Source organism: Chelmon rostratus, chromosome 14 (assembly GCF_017976325.1).
Source record: "Chelmon rostratus isolate fCheRos1 chromosome 14, fCheRos1.pri, whole genome shotgun sequence".
In the NCBI taxonomy this organism is placed as follows: domain Eukaryota; kingdom Metazoa; phylum Chordata; class Actinopteri; order Chaetodontiformes; family Chaetodontidae; genus Chelmon; species Chelmon rostratus.
In genome coordinates this window covers 12039616-12058833 of record NC_055671.1, presented here as the reverse complement: position 1 = coordinate 12058833, position 19218 = coordinate 12039616, and the positions used below count along the sequence as shown (strand labels likewise).

General features: G+C 44.0%; 2 protein-coding genes across 2 annotated transcripts; both read left to right on the top strand.

The window, feature by feature from the left end:
- The first annotated feature begins 1050 nt into the window (after positions 1 to 1050).
- heatr6 (HEAT repeat containing 6) lies at positions 1051 to 11448 on the top strand. The gene is made up of 20 exons (XM_041952461.1): positions 1051 to 1341; positions 2636 to 2743; positions 2886 to 3026; positions 3113 to 3228; positions 4384 to 4498; positions 4595 to 4696; positions 4795 to 4956; positions 5047 to 5276; positions 5402 to 5576; positions 5654 to 5860; positions 6653 to 6752; positions 6844 to 7244; positions 7338 to 7460; positions 7619 to 7705; positions 8285 to 8419; positions 8508 to 8630; positions 8724 to 8848; positions 9070 to 9166; positions 9347 to 9551; positions 9762 to 11448. Exons 1-20 carry the CDS (start codon positions 1051 to 1053, stop codon positions 10334 to 10336), a joined length of 3618 nt encoding a protein of 1205 aa, XP_041808395.1. The 3' UTR covers positions 10337 to 11448.
- A 2031-nt stretch (positions 11449 to 13479) lies between these two features.
- ddx52 (DEAD (Asp-Glu-Ala-Asp) box polypeptide 52) lies at positions 13480 to 19076 on the top strand. Its single transcript, XM_041952554.1, has 15 exons — positions 13480 to 13618; positions 13874 to 14123; positions 14691 to 14830; positions 14957 to 15142; positions 15232 to 15375; positions 15474 to 15585; positions 15659 to 15731; positions 16417 to 16620; positions 16709 to 16799; positions 16977 to 17099; positions 17193 to 17343; positions 17683 to 17758; positions 18391 to 18462; positions 18572 to 18838; positions 19030 to 19076. Exons 1-15 carry the CDS (start codon positions 13484 to 13486, stop codon positions 19064 to 19066), a joined length of 2061 nt encoding a protein of 686 aa, XP_041808488.1. The 5' UTR covers positions 13480 to 13483; the 3' UTR covers positions 19067 to 19076.
- Positions 19077 to 19218: the final 142 nt, after the last annotated feature.

Here is a 19218-nt window from a genome sequence, read left to right as displayed (position 1 = left end):
CCCCCCTCCTCATGGACGGAGAAGTGGTGGAGCGTGTGGACAACATCATGGTCCTGGGCCTCCACATCACATCTGATCTCTCCTGGTCCATGAACACCTCCCGCCTGGTGAAGAAGGCACAACAAAGGCTCTTCTTCCTCAGGAAACTGTAACGGGCTGGATTCTCCTCTCGGTTGCTTGTCAACTTCTACGGGGCCACAATTGAAAGCATCATCTGCCTTAGTGTGACAGTGTGGTATGGCACCTGCACGGCACAGGAGAGGAAACAACTGGCACGGGTGGTTAAAACTGCACAGGGTATCGTGGGCTGCCCCCTTCCTGACTTAGACTCTATATATGATGGCCGGGTCAGGAAGAGGGCAAGATCTATCACCATCAGGAAAGCGATACAGGAACATCCACACCACCACCAACAGACTGAGGGACAGCTTCTTCCCCAGAGCTGTCAAAGCTATCACCCCCAGCAGCCCCTCACTGGAGTGTTAAACTGTGAGAACTCTGAGCTGCTGTACACTGCACTTTTACACCTTCACCTCCACCTTCACCTGCACCTTCTGTGTACTTAACATTTAAGCACACACACGCTTACCTAATTGTCAGCTGAATCTCAGTATATGCACTTTAGTATATTTTGTTGGCATATTCTATTGTTTTAGTATATGTTTTATTGTCTTAGTATATTTTATTTCTGGTATATTTTCTTTTTTTATTGCATTTACGCATATTTTTTACTGCATGTTAGTTTATTTTATTCCCTTATCTTTACTTTATTTTGTTCTTCTTGAAATACATACAAAATAATCTAATATTACATAAATACTGCATTAAAAAGTTCAGTGAAATGTAATTAATTTAAACCTCTCTTGCTTCATTAAATGTCATTTATGGTAGTTTGTTCTTCTGTTGCTGAGAGAGACTGGATAATGGTGGGGATCAATAGGAGTCCCCGGTTAAGCCTGCAGGGGCAGTAATGAGCCTGACATTAGGGTGTCGAGCTTAAATGAAGCGCGAGAACTGCCAAAGAAGTAAAATACTTCCGGTTTCAAAAATATGGCGGCTCAGACCGGCTTGTCGGCAACGGGCCTTGTCAACTGTAGTGATGTTTCACGCCCGGTGGCTCTGTCCGCGGAGGCCGCCCCGTTCACTCCGCTCGGGACGGACAGCTGGCGGCTCGGCTCATCGTCTGACGCCGAGAAACAGTTTTCTCGCTGCGCGGCACGGCTCAGAGCCCTGCGAGCAAGCTCGGACCAGCTCAGAGAGGAGCTCAACCTGCTGTTTGACCAGATCCTGTCCGAAAACTACAACAAAACCTTCGAGCCCAGCATCAGCATCCGACCAGAGGTACCAAATACTCGTTTTGGTCTTGACGTGACGTCTGTTTTTAACGTTACGTGCGACACTGAAAAGGGCTCTGATATGTCGTGGTTTGCTGCCAGAGTTGACATGAAGAAACGACCCAAATCAAATCAAGTTTTATTGTCACAAAGACAGTCATACATAGTACAACGTGTGATGAAATCCAGAACAAGTCCAACCAGTAGATAAAACAAATCTGCATCTGACAATTAAATATAAAAGAGGTGAACGGTTGAACAATGAACTATATGGTCAATTAAGATTTCGTCATAAGATGACATTAGTGTGTCAGAAATGAATGGCAAGTGGCTGTATCATAGGTGTGTGTGTGTGTGTGTGTGTGTGTGTGTGTGTGTGTGTGTTTTGAATTCACTGGTTCAGGTACCGAATGGCCTGAGGTATGAAACTCTTCCTCATCCTCTCTGTCTTAGCCTTCAGGAAGTGGTAGCACCTCCCTGACCAGGTAGAGAAAAGAGTCTGTTTTTGGGGGTGATCAAGGTCTTTTCTGCTCCTCTCGGCCCTCGTCCTGCACCTCCTGGTATAAATGTATGGTAGGGCTGAGAGTTGACACCTGATGGCGTGTTCTGCGGACCACACCAGCCTCTGTAGGGCTGGGCAGACCCTCTTGGTTCTGTTACAGACCAGGGGGTGATGCTGCCTGTCTGGATGCTCCCTATGGTGCAGGTTAAGAGGTTTTTAGTACTTGGAGGGGCAGCCTGATGTGTGGGTGTCTAGAGAGAGGAGATGGGAGAAGTTGAAGACTGCTGATGTAGTAACAATAACAGTGTTTGAGCGGGTGGCCTAAAAAAATAGATATGTAGATATTAAGAACTACATTTTTTCCATATTTTCCATATTGTTTATCTCATCATAGTTGTTTATCTTTCAAAGACCATGCATTATTTGCTTCAGTTGTAGCTTGTGAAGTTGATCTTTCTGACTAAAATATTTGTTTTTTGAAAGAGAGGAGCATCATCAACCTACACTGCAAAAAAATGAGCAGCCGCCTTTCAATTTGTTGACAATCCTGCAGCCCAACCAGTAACCTGGCAGTTATAGAGCAGTGTCCAACCAACCATTCAGCAACACCCCAGCAAAAACAAATGGTTTTCACTCTGGCAGCAAACACACCTACATTTTCTTTAAAAAAAAAGTTTGCCTATCCTGTTTGCGTCCTCACTTAATTCAATCAGCATGCATGATATCTAGGATTGTTTTGTTTTTTTGCCGTGACGGACGTTCTTGGTTGTGCTGCTGAGCCTCTTATTTTCCATTTCAGGATGTGTGCAGTCTGCTGAAACACGCCAGCTCACTTGTGCCGCTGAGTCAAGAACATTTAGTCATCAAGCTCTGCCAGCTAGTACATCACCTGCTCAATCAGCTAAAGGTAACAACTAGCCTTTAGTAACGGTAGAGCTTGTATTACACATTTGCTGCAAACTGACTGTGACTGTGTATGTAAATGCGCTAAGCTTTCTGAATCAAGGGGGCAACATTTTTCTTATTGTCTGTTCTCACTGTTATTTAAGGTAATAATGGACGGGCAGACATTGGATGTATTGGTGAACTACACCACCAGTGCACTGAAAGAGTGCAGTACGTGGACACACTCAGATGTCCTCCTGGCACTGTCCACAATAGTGTATGGCAATGGACCTCAGTGCCACCAGGTGGATATTTGCGCAAGCTTTTTGAACATGTATTGTGGTATCTGATAACTGCTCAAAATTCACATTAAGATTTTTACTATTCATAGCACCTCAGTGACTTGCTGGGGGAAGACGGAGTCCTACTGCTTTATAGTTCTCCATCTCAGTCGAATATGGAGCTACGCCGTGTTGCTCTCACCTGTATGGCCAACATCTGTCTCAGGTAGGTTTTATCGTATGATATATGAGTATGTTCAAATCAGTCATATCTGGCTCTCAAATGCTTATGTTTTAATATTTTCCCTCTTTTAATGCAGTACTACTACTACTAGTACTACTTCCAGCTTCAAGAATTATTTCCAGAATCCGTTCATTCAGGATATGTGTTTGCATTCTAGGTCCCAAAGTGCAGGGTTTCACTGGATGTTTTTCAGACAAAGGTGTAAAAGGCTAAAGAACGTGTGTGGTGCACACAGTTTGGGTGCACAATTTCGCTTTTGCCTCTCCATTTGAGGGCAGACAAAGAAAAGGGACAGAAAAGGATTAAAGGGCACAGAGCCTGATGGAAACAGTGAAGATGATGATAGAGGAAAAGAGCTTTTCACAAAACATAAATAAAACAAATTGTAATCATTTGCTAATCCTTTTTGATATATACTCAATTGAAAACAGTACAAAGGGTTGCACAAAGGCCTTTGGGTTAGATAGGCAACGGGAAACTGAAACTGGCATCTGTATGTTTTTTTTTTTTATTGCTAAATGCTTCTTCTTGGTGCTTAAAGTGGTTATAATTGATATTTTCCTTGCACAGAAATGTAGCAAAAATGTGAAAACAATGTAACAGTGTGAAAGAGTTGCTTGATAGACCCACAGAGAAATGACACACGAATCCTGGACTCCTCTTAGCTTTATGGAGATTTGTTGTGAGTTTCAGCTTGTTGTTTAGATGTCCTTCTCACAATTATACCATTTTGGTTTACTATCAGCCCTCCCATAGTGTGGTTGTCAACCACAACAGGCTGCTGTTTTCAGTGAAAAAGCTCTAAATGTTCACTGTACACCGCCTGCCCTGCACCAAACAACAGACAGACACAGTTAGCGACTAGCTGGTGAACATAGTGGAGCATTTAGCAGCTAAAAGAGCCACACATTTCCCTCAGGAGTTGGTGAAGATGGAGCAAAATGAGAGTGAATATTGGACTTATATTCATCATGTGGTGAGACGCACAACTCCATATCAATGCTAATGCAACTGTTTTTTAACATGTTCAGCATATCAGGCTAAAAGGTGACTATATATCAGTGTTGTGTTCACAAGTTGAAGTGTAAATTCCTGGTTGTAATTGTTTCTGTGGTCGGACGGCTTTTTTCTCTGCAGGATTCCTGGTCAGCCACCTTTGGATGATCAATGCAGGAGTGTATCTTTCAACATCTTCCTGAAAACGCTGCAGTCACCCAAACCTCCCAACACCGATGAGCTCTTCTACTGCATGGTATGAATAACCGGTGTGTTGTAATGAAGATTTGAATGGGGGGAAACTACATTTAATCAAAGTTGACCCATGTCTGCCCTTGTGTCCTCTGTGCAGGTGATCCAGGCAGCACTGAAGGGGCTTCAGTGTTGTCTCTCAGGTGGGAAGTGGAAATTTGGTGAAGGGGAGGAGCTTGGGTCTATACTGGCCTCACTTAAGGTACAAAATTGTAACATATTTGCAGATTTTTCTCTTGCTTCGTTATTTTACTTGTCTTTTATCTTGCAGAAAGTTTACATTGTACATTCTTTCTGCAGAGGCTCATGTTTCAGGGAACTCCAGGTGTGAGTGTCGAGTGGCCGGCTGTGCTTTACCCAGCACCTCTTCCTCAGTACGAGGGTCTCTTTGCACCAAAACCTGCTGAACCACCAAAACCCTCTGAACCACCAAAGGATGCTGTGCCCGGCAAAACTTCAGGGGTAAGACAAGTCTGCATTGCTTCTAGTACCAGTTTAAAATCAGAGATGAAACACAACTTTTCAGTTGAAATGTACTGTATCTCCCCTCAGAATAAAAAGAGAAAATCCAGAGGGAAGGGGAAGAAGACGAGCAGAGGAGATGATGGGGAGGAAGATGATAGAGAGGCAGTGCCTGCACTTCAGAGAGGAGGAGGAAGAGAGGGTGGCAGAGATGAGGCAGAGTCTAAACCCTCTGTGCTGTCTCTCTACCCCTCCTGGAAAAGAAACAGTTCTGACTCAGAGTTTTCCGACCCAGAAGGCAACGCACAGAGCAAATTAAGGTACAGAAAAATCAGTTTTTGTTGGTACAAGCAGGCATGTTGCAGTTTTTTTTTCTATGCATACAAGCCTAAGGTGTCTTGAAAAAGCACTCATGCATTACATTTGGTCCCAATTTCTCTTTCAGGCTTTACCATGCTCGTGTGCGTCAGGGAGCGCTACACTGTCTGCTGGCGGTGGTGAAAGGTGTAGAGAAAAGGACTCTGTACGGGTACTGGTCCTCCTTCATCCCTGACTCTCCTACCGGGGGACCACCGCCTCTCACTCTGCTCACAATTATACTAAAGGACCCCTCACCAAAGGTACCACATACCCTTGCTTGTGTTAGAATTCATCCTCATGTATGGCTGTAGCATCTGTCTCTTTTCTCTCCCTCCAGGTGCGTGCATGTGCGCTTCAGGTGTTGTCGGCCATGCTGGATGGCTCCCGTCAGTTCCTGGCTGTGGCTGAAGATACGGCCTCCCCTCGAACATCTTACACCCCTTTCTCCTTCTCGCTGGCCACTGTCGTCAGAGAGCTGCATCGCACTCTCAGTCTGGCTCTGCTGGCTGAGACCTCCCCTCAGACACTCACACAGGTCATAAAGGTACAATAACATGCACTTGATCACCACAGTTTTGACCTCTATAAACCCACCATGTTGAGCTATGTGCACTGCCCATGTAAAAGTCTATTTTGACAATGTGCACACATGAAGTTGTGGAGAAATATCTGGTAGCATTTAAATTGAACCAAAGTCGAACTGAAACAGCTCATGAAAGCATGCAGGCTCTCCCATGTCACATTTTTACCAAGTAAACACAAAAGACTAAACTAGAGTTTACAGCCATACTAGCAGCCATCAGAGATTCAACTGTTTAATAGATGAAACATTTTATAACTTTATTCTTGAATTTTAGATCCTTCCCATATACAGCAAAGTTCAGGCTGTGGCCAAAATCACAATGATTTGTCATCTGCTGTAATGAATAACCACAGTTTTGGAAAATTTGACTTTCTGGAGTTGCTAAATGAAAGTTGGGAAGTCACCAAAGTCCTGAGAATGAATCACTTGGATACCATGAACATCTGTGTCAAGTTTGGTGGCAAGTCATTTAATAATTATTAAAATACAACTCCAATTCTGATTTGATGCTGGCATCAAATTAATGTTGTTGGTTAGGTAAAACATTAAATATGTTGTGTTTTTACTGTTTTCAATGGGGTATAAGTACGTTTTTTTTCAGTGTCTAATAGATGAACGGGCTAAAAGAGACCACTCAAATTTGGATTATTAAAGAAATTAGCATAAAAAAAAGGTTGTGCTGAGATGGTGCTCAGCTCAGGAATCAATGTTTATTTGTCCAACCAGCTTATCTCCACCTTTCCTGTCTGTTAGTGTCTGGCCTACCTGGTGGCGAATGCTCCCTACCACCGCCTCAGACCAGGTTTGCTCAGCCCGCTCTGGAAGCAGATGCGTCCCTATGTGCGCCACAGAGGTCTGTATTATGTAGATGCACTGCACAAGAAAGTAAGAGAGCAGATCAATAAAACAGGCTTCTTTTTAATACACCTGCTCTCTGTCTTTAGATGCGAATGTTCGAGTGTCAGTCCTCACACTTTATGGCGCTCTGGTGACGACCCAGGCTCCTCTCCCTGAGGTGCAGCTCCTCCTCCGACAGCCGGAGGGCAGCAGCAGCAGCAGTGCTGGCTCATTCACGCCACAAGACTCGGCTCTCAGCTGGAGACAAAGAGACGGGGTGTCTTCACCCTCTCACACGCCAGCCACACCCTCCCAGCGGAGCTCGTGCACACACTCCCCCCACGTTCCCCGCACACCGGTGGAGGAGGACGCCTCCTCGCCCTGGCTGCTGCAGCTGTGTGTGTCGCTGGTGACTCAGCCCAGAGAGGACCAATCAGACAGTGAGGGGGCGGGGTCAGGAGGAGGTGCTGCTTTAGAGCCCTCCCCTGTCCGACTGGAAGCTCTACAGGTGAGAGAGAATGGTTGAGAAAGACAAAAGCAACATTTCTGAGGGTGTTTTTATTTATTTATTTATTTATTTAATGTGTCCCATGTGTTTCAGGTCATGTCCCACCTCGTTCGGGGCTACTTCTGTCTGGTCCAGTCATGTCTGTGTGAGATTGGGCAGGTGAGCGCTCGCTGCCTTAGGGAGACAGACCCCTCCATACAGCTGCATGGAGCGAAGGTAACAACTTCTAGCCTCTCTTACTGCATTTGTTAATGACTTCTCTGCTCCAGTGTTCAAGCTTTAGCAATGCAGATGGTGCAAATTTTGAATCAGTGCTGCATTATGCATTATGCAAGATCTGTGCACTGATATCTGTGTCACTTCCTTTTATTTAGTTACTGGAGGAGCTGGGGACAGGAACAATCCAGCAGTACAGAGCAGAGAACAACGTGCCGGAGAGTTCGAGGGTCCCCATGAGCCAAGTAAGTACAAATGTCTTTATACTGTGTATACAGTACTGTATCCAGGCAGACCAGGTTTAAGTTGTTAAGATTGTTTTTTATTTCCTATTGCTGTTTGTTTCCTTTTATTATGCTAGTTGTTCAAAGGCAGTGGTGAAGCAGACTGGGGACTTGAACCTAATTTTATTTGTATGTTTATTTTTCTCCTCCCCTGGACCTGGTCTGGGTTGATAATTTTTTGTTTTTAAATTGTGGATTGCTGATGGTGTGTGCGAATTTAGTGTTGTTTTTCAGTTGTTTGTATCAGGGTGGTTGTTTCGTCTCGTTTCTTTTGATTTAAGATTTATGGTTTTGATACTTTTCCCTGTAACCTGCACATCAGTGGCCTCTGCCCAGGGTCCAGATGAAATTACTCTTTAGCTATATCTGGTACAATACATGTATTGTGCATTGTCCTTCTAAATTAACAACAAATAAATAGAATAACTAAATAATCTTATTATATGCCAGACATTGGTTGTTTTATTTATTTTTTCATTTATTTTTTCTCATTTACTCAACTGCCCATGTGACAAATTCTCCAAAAATTCTCGCATATAGGTGGTGCTGTTTTGGTCAGAAGTGTTGAGCGGTCCCCTTAATGGAGCGCTGCAGAATGAACAGCATCCCACACTGCAGACGTGCGCCTGCGACACGCTCTCCTCCATCCTGCCGCAGGCCTTCGCTCAGCTGCCTGTGAGTTCCCCTTCGATTGGTCTGTTTCTACACAACTAATACAAACCCTCACGGAGCTGTATGTGTGACATGCAGTGTTGCTTCTCAGGACAAGACCCAGCTGATGTGCATCACCGTGCTGCTGGGCCTGACCTACAGTGAAAACTATATGGTGAAGACCGCAGCCGTCAGGGCTTTAGGAATCTACATACTGTTCCCTTGTCTTAGAGAGGTAGGGACGTTGACCATTGAGCAACATGTTTCTGACCCACATGGACCTCTGATCCACTTCAGGTTGTGGTTTTTATTCTCTCCCTCTTTTCAGGATGTGATGTTCGTGGCAGACACAGCAAACACCATCCTCGCTGCCCTGGATGATCGATCTCCAAACGTCCGTGCCAAGGCCGCCTGGTCCCTGGGCAACCTCACAGAAACACTTACTGTTAATATGTAAGAAAACATGGAAATAAATGCTTTAGATATTTTCATGTTTATCTTGCAAAATAAAAGACTAAAAGGCTAACTTTCACCATGTTATGAGCAAAGAAAGGGTTTTTAGAATAAGGATATATTTTTTAGCTAATTGATTTGTATGAAACCAGTATAATATAATATAGTTTTCAGGGTATATGGATTTTATTTCATTTCTGTTTATCTTGTCTCTTTATCAGGGAGAGTGTAGGTGTGGACTTCCAAGAGGAGTTATCAGACATGCTGCTGCTCAGGATGTTACAGGCAGCCACCAAAGCATCGGGGGACAAAGACAGGGTGAGAGCATTCACACTTTCACACCAAAGATCAAGACACAAACATTCAGATGTTGTCAACTCTTGCCACGTATGGTTCTGCTATGAAGCAGTTTCAAAATGGATCTGTTTGAATGAAGAGTATCTTCTCTTTTTGATTGGCTCTCACCTCTCTGAACTCCCTCACCTCCACCGCCTCCAGGTGAAGTCTAGCGCGGTGCGGGCACTCGGGAATCTGCTTCATTTCCTGCGCCAGAGTCAGCTGACCCGGTCTGCCTTCCAGCGCCCTCTGGAAGACGCAGTCCGTGCTTTGGTTAAAACGGTCCAATCAGAAGCCACCATGAAGGTCCGATGGAATGCCTGTTATGGATTGGGAAATGCTTTCAGAAACCCCGCCCTGCCGCTCGGTACGTGCTTACTCTCAGGCCATCACGTTGCCCGTTATGAATTGGTCAGCCTGGCTCTATGACCATGTTTCCAACAACACACACACACATCCCAATTTTCAACAACTGTGGCTGCATTATCAAACAAGCTGATTGGTTGATTCTATTTCCTGTCAAGAGTTTTTAGTTTTATGTTAATATTGCTTCCAAACTTATCTTTCTCCCTCTCAGAATCAGCCCTGTGGTCTTGTGACGCGTTCTCCTCCCTCTGCCATGTTGTCACTTCCTGCAAGAACTTCAAGGTGCGGATCAAGTCTGCTGCAGCCCTGGCAGTTCCCAGCCGCCGCAGCTGCTACGGGGACACGAAGCAGTTCCTCTGTGTGTGGCGCTCCCTGGCCACAGCGCTAGAGAACAGCGAGGACACGAACGACTTCTTAGAGTACCGTTACAGTGCCAGCCTGCGACACACGCTCTCACAGGCCCTCCTACACCTGCTCAGTGTCAGCCAGTTGCAGGACATGCCCGCCCTCGGGGCATCGCTGGCCAGGGAGGAGGGGAGTGTTATCAAAGAGCATTTGATCAAATATGTCAGAGCGCAGGAAGGAGGAGGAGACGGGGAACAGAGAGAGAAAGATGCAGTTGGGGACAGTGTCACCCCTCAGCAGAGAGTTGGAGGTCTGCAGCAGACCCTGATCAGACTGAGGGGGCTGAAGGCTGAAGGGGAGGGACGAGGAGAGGAGGAGAGAGGGAAGGAGGTGGTGGTACATTTCCTGGAGGATTTGCTGAAGACCTGTGAAGAGCTGTAAAGCTGAGCGCTGAGTTTCCGAATTCTGTCTGAGATCACAAAGATCTCAGTTTGAATGCATCGGAGGAGAAACGTCTAACCACAAACCAACTGATGACTGAAGGCCAAGATTATGCAATAAGGCACCATAAGACCCTCTAGCTTTTGTTTTCTTATGTACATTTCAAGACATTATGAAGTTCAGTGCCTTATATACTTTTATCTGCAACCCTGATTCCAAAAAAGGTTTTCAGTTGAGTATATGTCAGAAAAGATTAGCAAACTATAGCATTTGTTTTATTATGTTTAACACGTCTCAACTTTTTTGTAGTCAGGGTTGTATCCTCTTGCACTCTTTTGTGAATCAAAGGTGCAGGTAGCGACAAAGTGGCAAATTCAGCGTTTATCTCCTCATGGTCTGCCAGCTGTCTGTTCTGTGTGCGCACTGAAAAAGAATCTGGTGTTCATACACAGCCCTGAAGGGGAAAACAAACACAACACTATTGCAGCCAATCATGTTTTCTATATACTGATTTTTGTGTGGCCTGCCACAATATCAACATTGACTGCCACATGTTGCTTGGTGCGACCATAGTGGACTTGCAGTTATTTTACACAATCTGAATCAATGGAGCATTGTATGTATACTATAATTTGTCTGACACATCATGAAGCAGTGGAGCTGTAGCTCTATATATTGTTGAGTTATTTATTGTTTTACATGTGTGGAATGCTTTTTAAACATCAGTTTGCCATGAGTTATTTACAGTGGCTTCAGAAAGTATTCAGACCCCTTCGTGTTTTGCACACTATTGTGTTCTAGGTCCGTCGTGGTGAAGAAGGAGCTGAGCGAAAGGCAAAGCTCTCGATTTAACAGTTAATTTATGTTCCTACCCTCACCTATGGTCATGAACTTTGGGTCATGACCGAAAGAATGAGATCTCGGATACAAGCGGCTGAAATGAGTTTCCTCTGCAGGGTGGCGGGGCGCTCCCTTAGAGATGTGGTGAGGAGCTCTGTGACTCGAGAGGAGCTCAGAGTAGAGCCACTGCTCCTCCACGTCGAGAGGAGCCAGCTGAGGTGGCTCGGGCATCTTTATCAGATGCCTCCTGGACGCCTTCCTGGGAGGGTGTTCCGAGCATGCCCCGCCAGGAAGAGGCCCCGGGGAAGACCCAGGACACGCTGGAGGGACTATGTCGCTCGGCTGGCCTCAGGTTCCCCCCGGAAGAGCTGGAGGAAGTGTCTGGGAAGAGGGAAGTCTGGGCATCCCTGCTTAGACTGCTGCCCCCGCGACCCGGCCCCGGATAAGCGGAAGAAAATGGATGGATGGATGCATGGATGAAATTGCTATTTTTCCTCATCAATCTACATTCAGTAACCCACAATCACAAAGTTTTTTGCTAATTTACTTCAATCCCTCTTTTACATAAGTATTCAGACCTTTAATTCAATACTTTGTAGAAGTTACGTCACCATTGCAGCCTCAGGTCTTCTTGGGTACGTTTCTACAAGCTTTGCACACCAGGTTTTGGGAAGGTTATCCCATTCTTCTTGACGGATCCTCTCAAGCGTCATCAGATTGGAGCATCTGTGAACTGCCATCTTCAGGTCTCTCCACAGGCGTTCTATGTGGTTTAAGTCTGGGCTTTGGCTGAGCCACTCAAGGACAGTCACAGGCTTGTCCTGAAGCCTCTCCAGACTTGTCTTTTTGCTTTGGGTCATTGTCATGGTGACAGATGAGCCATCGCCCCAGTCTGAGTTTGTGCACTCTGGAGCAGGTTTTCTTCAAGGACGTCTCTGTATGTGGCTGCATTCATCCTTCCCTCAATCAGTCTGAAGTGCTGCAGAAAAGGGTCTGAATACTTATGTAAGTGAGAGATTTCAGTAAACATGTTTCCACTTTGTCGTTATGGGTGATTGAGTGTAGATTAATGGGCAAAATGGTAATTTTATTCATTTGAAATTAAATCTACTGCACAAAGTGAAAATTGTGAAGAAGTCTGAATACTCTCTAAAGCCACTGCATATTGATATTTGAAAAATATTTTTAGTACTGTCAAACTGATTCCAATAATATTACTAAATCATAATTCATATTATGAAGTACTCTACATTGTCTGTGTGAACACAACAATGATGATGGTGACTGGACTGACAGTCTGGACATATGAGCTGTACATTAGATGTTCAAAACAAATACTGTGATTTGCTAAAGGCTGGTTTAGGGTTACTGAACACAGCAGTGTACATACAACAGGTGTTGATGTCAAAGAAGTCTTTTATCTCTCTCTGCCTTGTCTCTCAACACACTTGTTTTCCTGAAGTTGACCTTAGATTTAACATATCTGGAAGTAACAACTCTGAGGTCTTAAAGTAATAGAAAGAGTCACGGTTGCTTTGATGAAAAACTACTGATTTCGAAAAAGAAAACACCAGTAAAATGGCTACTTTAAGAAGGTTAAATCATTAGTATGTTAATCTCTAAGGATAACTTTGATATTTTAGATGCATCTACATATCAATGTAGCAGTAGGTCACAAGGACCCTGCAGAGAACAGATGCTAGAGACCAATCAGGAGTCCTCTTCTTTTTCCTTCCCTGTGTTTTTAATCAAATAAATGACATGCGTATGACCCACACTGGTTGTTGCGGCATCTTTATTGAAGCCCTTGTGTTTCCCCTGAAAGGCTACATCAAGGTGCACTAGGCAGTATAATTATGTCAAGATTACCAAGTGGGCAACAGTCTAGGAGCCCCAATCATCCAAACAGTTGGTAAAGTGAATGCCTGCCCAACACATATGTGATTTTATCAGTAGTGTTCAATGTTAGTTTACAGTCTTTATTGTTGTAACAAGGAAACGAAGGAGACTGATGATCAAGTCTTACTGTATTCACACAAATGTTTCACCTTTGTCAGTTTTACCAAAATAAACAATTGCAGGGATGAATTCTTATTCAGCTTTCATTATAAAGCAGATATGAAGATGTCGCCTGTAATGATTATTAATACATCTTTTCGGTTGCATTTACACTTCATCCATCGTGGATTTACTAATAATGATGCAGCACTTGCAAAAGCTACACGTTACACTCAGGGTGTTAAACGCAGCCAGCAGGGGGCACTAGCGTTCAGAGCGGAGGGGAAGAGCTGCCGGTGGATGATCCGGATGTTGATTAGTGATGTCTGGATCCGGACAAACCACGCTGCTGTAGGAATGGATGCCTTCGAGTTGTTTCGGAAACTCGGGACAGGAGCTAAATTTGACCTGAAGAGGTTTGGTCAAGACGCCGCTCGGTTTAAGGTAATGTGTAAAAATGTATCTGATCATGCATTGGATTAAAATGGCGTTTGATAACGGCAGCGCGTGCCACAGTCTAATATATTTTGGCTAACCACGATTTGTGCTAGCTTGAAATGTACTGTTTTTGGATTTTCTTTAACATTTAAGGGAAGTTGGGCGCCTCAGTATCTTACTTCTTAAGATGAGTGGTGGGACAATATGTCAGAAAAGTTTATTACAAACAGATCGTGACATTCCTCCTGTCTCATTTTACAGGCTGTCAGGTCTCCACAAGTGGACGCGTCCTCAGATCCTGTCTCTGCGATCGATTTCTTTGGCACAGGACCAACCAATGGAGCCCAGAGCAGCTCCAAAGTGCTGGAGGAGGATGATGATGGAGACGAGTATGACATGGGAAGTGAATGTGGGGGTTCTGGTGCAGGAGGAAAACGGAAGCTAAAGGATGTGGGGAAAGGCGTGAAGAGAAAAAAGAAAAAGACAAAAAGCAGCCAGGTGGAGGTGGAAGGTAAAGGATGTGACTGTTTCCTGCATTAACAGCTGACAGTAGTCATTTACAGATATTGGTCTATCCATGGCCAGTGTAATACATGTTATAAAAACAGTTCAAGGATGTAATTAGTGTGAAGACATCACCTTCGTGTCTCTGTCTGTGTCTGTGTATCGACAACAGAAAACATGTTGATGACATCTGTATTGTGTGATTTGGACAGTTCTGTATCTCTGAAAAAAATTAGACCATTAGTCAATTAATAGTTTATTAAATTTATTGAGCAAAAATCCCTGAAAGTTTGTGGATACAGCTTCTAAAATGTGAGGATTTGCTGCTTTTCCTTTGTTTATATCACTGTGAATTGAATACTACTCGGGTATGAGACTTACTAAAACAAGTATTGTGGATGTCGCCTTGGGCCCGGGGAGCTTGAGATAGGTACTTTTAAAAAGATATTATTTTATAGACTTAATGATTGACTAAAAAATAATTGATAGATTAATCATTAATTAAAGTGATTATTAGTTGCAGCCCTCCATGTCAGACACTCACTCCTGTTTGCTGTCTTCTGTCTGACTGAAGCTGGTCGCGGACCACTAAAAGACACGGAGGGAAATGGCATCACCTGGACCTCCTCGCTGGACAGAAAGATCCAAAACCTGCCAAGTGACAGGAAGGAGAAATCCTCGTTGAAGAGGCTGAAGCATCTTCATCAGGAAAAGGTACTCACAGAGACGCAACTCACTGCACAAAAAGCAAAGAGATTTTATGCGATTATGATGAATGTAAAATTCATATTTGCTGCTGTAATGTACAGTTAAGGCTCCACTGATTTTATTCGATGTTAGGTGAATCGTATTCGCTCTCAACACCGGATAAACGTGCATGGCTGTGATGTGCCCGACCCCGTGTGCACGTTTGAAGAGCTGCAGTCCGAGTATCGTCTCAACCCGCGTGTCCTCCAGAACCTCAAAGACGCAGGGCTGAACTCCCCGACGCCAGTGCAGATGCAGGCGATACCGCTCATGATGCACGTGAGTGCAGATGCATGCATTCAGTGATTGGTAATGGTGTACAGACGGCGGTTTTGTGAAGATTTCCATGTGTCTGGTTTCTCAATCAGGGTCGAGAGGTGCTGGCCTGCGCTCCCACAGGATCAGGAAAGACTTTGGCTTTCTGCCTCCCGCTGCTCGCTCACCTGCAGCAGCCAGCCAACCTGGGATTCAGAGCTGTGATCATCTCCCCGACCAGAGAGCTGGCCAGCCAGGTACACCACACACACACACACACACACACACACACACACACACACACACACATTTGGATGTATTTTGAGGACATTTCTTTTGGTTTTGTTGTGTTTAGACCTACAGAGAGCTGCTCCGCCTGTCAGAGGGAGTGGGATTTAGAGTTCACATCATAGACAAAGCCTCTCTGGCAGCCAAGAAATATGGACCACAGTCAAACAAAAAATATGGTAAGAAATGAGAAAATGTTTTCATGTGAATTTTTTTTATCTCGCTTTTTACCTTCCGCGTTTCTCTGTGCAGATATACTCGTCAGTACTCCAAACAGAATCATCTTCCTTCTCAAGCAGGATCCTCCAGCTCTCGACCTCAGCAGGTAACACTGAATCTCGTCCTCTAAATTTTGTTTTCTTCAAGGTGCCTGATGGAGGTTTCTTGTGAAGACTCAAGAGTTTACATCCACATTCACCCACCAAAACTCTGTGTTGAATGCTTTTCCTTCTTCACAAAACATCTGCAAAGCTACATTATTTACGTCCATGTTAACTAGCTTTGTCATCTTCTTCTTCACTGCCTTTCCTGACACATTTCTGCATATCTTGACACAATAGCATCACCTGTGGATCAGTGGAACAGTGGGAAACCATTAGCATGAATGTGTATAGCATCATCCACCATAGTTACCACCATAGCTTGGTAACTGTCCCTCAGTTTGTTGGAAGCTCTGTTTTTGATCTAGAGAGGACACATTGAAAGCCTGGAATGGCAAAGTGATTCTCCTACACTATATAAAAAATATCTATTCCTGTTTTTTATTTGTCACTTTGTATTTGTAAACTCTTTTGTCCCTGTCAGGACCTGTAGAAGACCTGAATGAAGCCCAAAGATGGCTGACTAACCTATTAATCGTGCTTTGTGGTCCAGGCCCCTCTCTGTCCTCTTGTTACTTCTCCCTTTCTCCTCTCTCAGCTATCAAATAAAAGCAAAAGTGACTCAAAAGTGAGTCAAAAAATTCTCCCTACATATTGGGAGATTGACTGCTGTCTTTTGTTGGTGTTCAGTGTGGAGTGGCTGGTTGTCGATGAGTCCGATAAGCTGTTCGAGGGCGGTAAGACGGGCTTCAGGGAGCAGCTCGCCACAGTTTTTCTGGCCTGTTCTGGCTCAAGGGTGCGCAGGGCTTTCTTCAGCGCCACCTGCACGTCAGATGTGGAACAGTGGTGCCGTCTGAACCTTGACAACCTGGTGTCTGTCAACATTGGCCACAGGTAATAATCTATGTGTAGAAGTCCTCACTCCGGTGGATTTATGTTGTGCCATGTTCGCATTAGAAACATAAACTTATCATCTTCTCAGAAATACAGCAGTTGAGACGGTGGAACAGGAACTGCTGTTTGTTGGGACGGAGAACGGCAAACTGGTGGCCATGAGGGACATCGTCAAAAAAGTAAGGGCACTTCAGTGGGGCTACTTTTCAAGTTTGTAAAGAATTCATTGTATGTTAATAGTAAATTTTTTTCAGTCACAGTAATAAACAGCTTTGCAGCTAAACTGTCAATATTATAGGGGAAGTGTAAGAAAACAACGGATGAATACAGGCCCTGTTTCTTTATGTCATTTTTAGGGTTTCCTGCCTCCCATGCTGGTGTTTGTACAGTCTATAGAGCGAGCGCGGGAGCTTTTCCATGAGCTGGTGTATGAAGGCATCAATGTAGACGTGATCCACGCAGAGCGCACACAGCAGCAGGTCCACACAAACACTTAATACGCTGTTATTATGGGTCCGTTCTGAAGTGAAGCCTTGTATTCATCCTTCTCCTCCGGGGCTTGTCTGTTTCAGAGGGACAACGTAGTCAACAGCTTTCGCTCGGGTAAGATTTGGGTATTGATCTGCACGGCTCTGCTCGCCAGAGGAATCGACTTCAAAGGAGTCAACCTCGTGCTGAACTACGACTTCCCCACCAGCGCTGTGGAGTACATCCATCGAATTGGTTAGTTTTTATGTATAATCAGTCATTTTACAACAAGATCTTCCTTGAACCGATGAGGCAATGGACAAAAACAAATCAGTGATTAACGAATAGTCATCATTTCCAGTGTAAAAAGACCAAACATTTGCTGGTCACAACTTCACAAACCAGAATATTTGCTTTTGTTCATTTTACATCATGAATCAATACCTTTTGGTTTGGTTTTTGACAAAGTGTGTGGTTTGCCTGATTCTGGCAGCCTGTATTGGACAAATGTCATTATATTTGGGCCTGTGGTGTCTCAAAGGTTTCTCGACTCTGCTTTTCGTTCCCTGATATCATCCTGTTTGCCGTTCTCAGGTCGGACTGGTAGAGCTGGACATCAGGGAAAGGCCATCACGTTCTTCACGGAAAATGACAAACCACTGCTGCGCAGGTAAACACGTACACGGGCCAAATGTGACGCTACTGCTCTGAAAAAACTAATGGTAGGCTGTGTCTGGACTCCATTTACAACTGGTATTAAAACATGTTAATCACGTTAATGTAAGATGGAAATGCATCGTAATCAGAACGTGGTTGGCTCTGCCTGACCACATCTGGAGGTAGTCTGGCTTGCTTTGTGTTTGGATCTTAGGGAGGTGCGAAGGCACAATGTACAATGTGCTGGCATTCGTACACAACGAAACACTGATGCAGATATTTGTTTTTAGCTAACATAAAATATGGGTTGTTATTTAGAATGAAATTAAAATTTAGAGAGTGAGCAAGTGAGAAGGCTGAAAGAGACGCACCTCTAATTACTGTTTATGCATATATTCTGTGCCACTTTAAATTACACAGGAGCAGGTTTTGCTCTGTAGGACAGACATCCGATCACAATAATAATAATGCTGAAAAATACCAGGTGTAAAGGAAAAGGCGAGAACGGATTGTTTATCATCAGGATGACGTATTCAGATACTGGTCTCACTTTAATACTGGGTTTAATGCACAGATTTTGTGCTTGTTTTTTTTCCTGTAAGATGTTTTACAATTTACACTTTTTTCTCTGAATATGTTCCCCAGCATCGCCAACGTCATAAAACAAGCTGGCTGTCCAGTACCTGACTACATGGTTGGCTTCAAGAAGATACACAGGTAAAGGAGATGTATGCAGATAATGAAGCTCCATATTTTTGCTCTTTGATCAGTTTCAGTTTTTGACGAGAAGGTTGAATAAGTCCACTTGTGTTTGTCTTGTGTTTAGCAAAGTGAGGCGTTCACTTGAGAAGAAACCTCCCAAAAGAAGCACCATTTGCACAACTCCTCGCTTCTTGATGAAGAAGAAGGGAAAAGCACCAAGTAAAGGACACAAAGGAGAGCAGCAGAAAGCAGGGGGAAAGCAGAAAGGAGAAAAGAAGACACAAGGACAGGGGCCGAAGAAAGGAAACAAAACACAGAAAGAAGGAGGAACACAAAAACACAAGAAGACATCTCAGAAGACAGGATCAAACTCCTCTGCAGTCAAGTTAAAGTAAGGAGTGTCTGTGTGTGTGAGAGATATCCCCATGATGGGATGTACATACATCCATTAAAAAGAACCTCTCACAAATCATCTGCTGTCATGTCAGTATAGACATTGGGGGTAAAAGATGTGGCACAAGTTTAGGATGTTGATTAAAAAAAACTAAATTACATATATTTTTTTTCAACTCTCTTCACTAGGAAAAAGGGGAAGAAAAATAAGCCAGAGGAGGAATAGAGGAGAGTGATCCGAGCAAACTGATGGATGATGATGGATGTGGATTTTTTTCCTATCTGATTTACTACTAATTCTCACGATTTTGCTTTGTATTGTCAGAATATAAAATAAACTGTTTTATATGTATTTGTGTTATTTTGCTTTTTTCTGTT

Bases quoted from the DNA above. Each gene is read 5' to 3' on its own strand.
- ddx52 (XM_041952554.1), top strand. From the start codon at position 13,484: ATGTTGATTAGTGATGTCTGGATCCGGACAAACCACGCTGCTGTAGGA. The intron at 15,586-15,658 runs GTAAGAAATGAG...TTCTCTGTGCAG, and splicing joins ACAGTCAAACAAAAAATATG to ATATACTCGTCAGTACTCCA. The intron at 17,759-18,390 runs GTAAACACGTAC...TATGTTCCCCAG, and splicing joins GACAAACCACTGCTGCGCAG to CATCGCCAACGTCATAAAAC.
- heatr6 (XM_041952461.1), top strand. From the start codon at position 1,051: ATGGCGGCTCAGACCGGCTTGTCGGCAACGGGCCTTGTCAACTGTAGT. The intron at 4,957-5,046 runs GTAAGACAAGTC...ATCTCCCCTCAG, and splicing joins TGCCCGGCAAAACTTCAGGG to AATAAAAAGAGAAAATCCAG. The intron at 8,631-8,723 runs GTAGGGACGTTG...CCCTCTTTTCAG, and splicing joins TGTTCCCTTGTCTTAGAGAG to GATGTGATGTTCGTGGCAGA.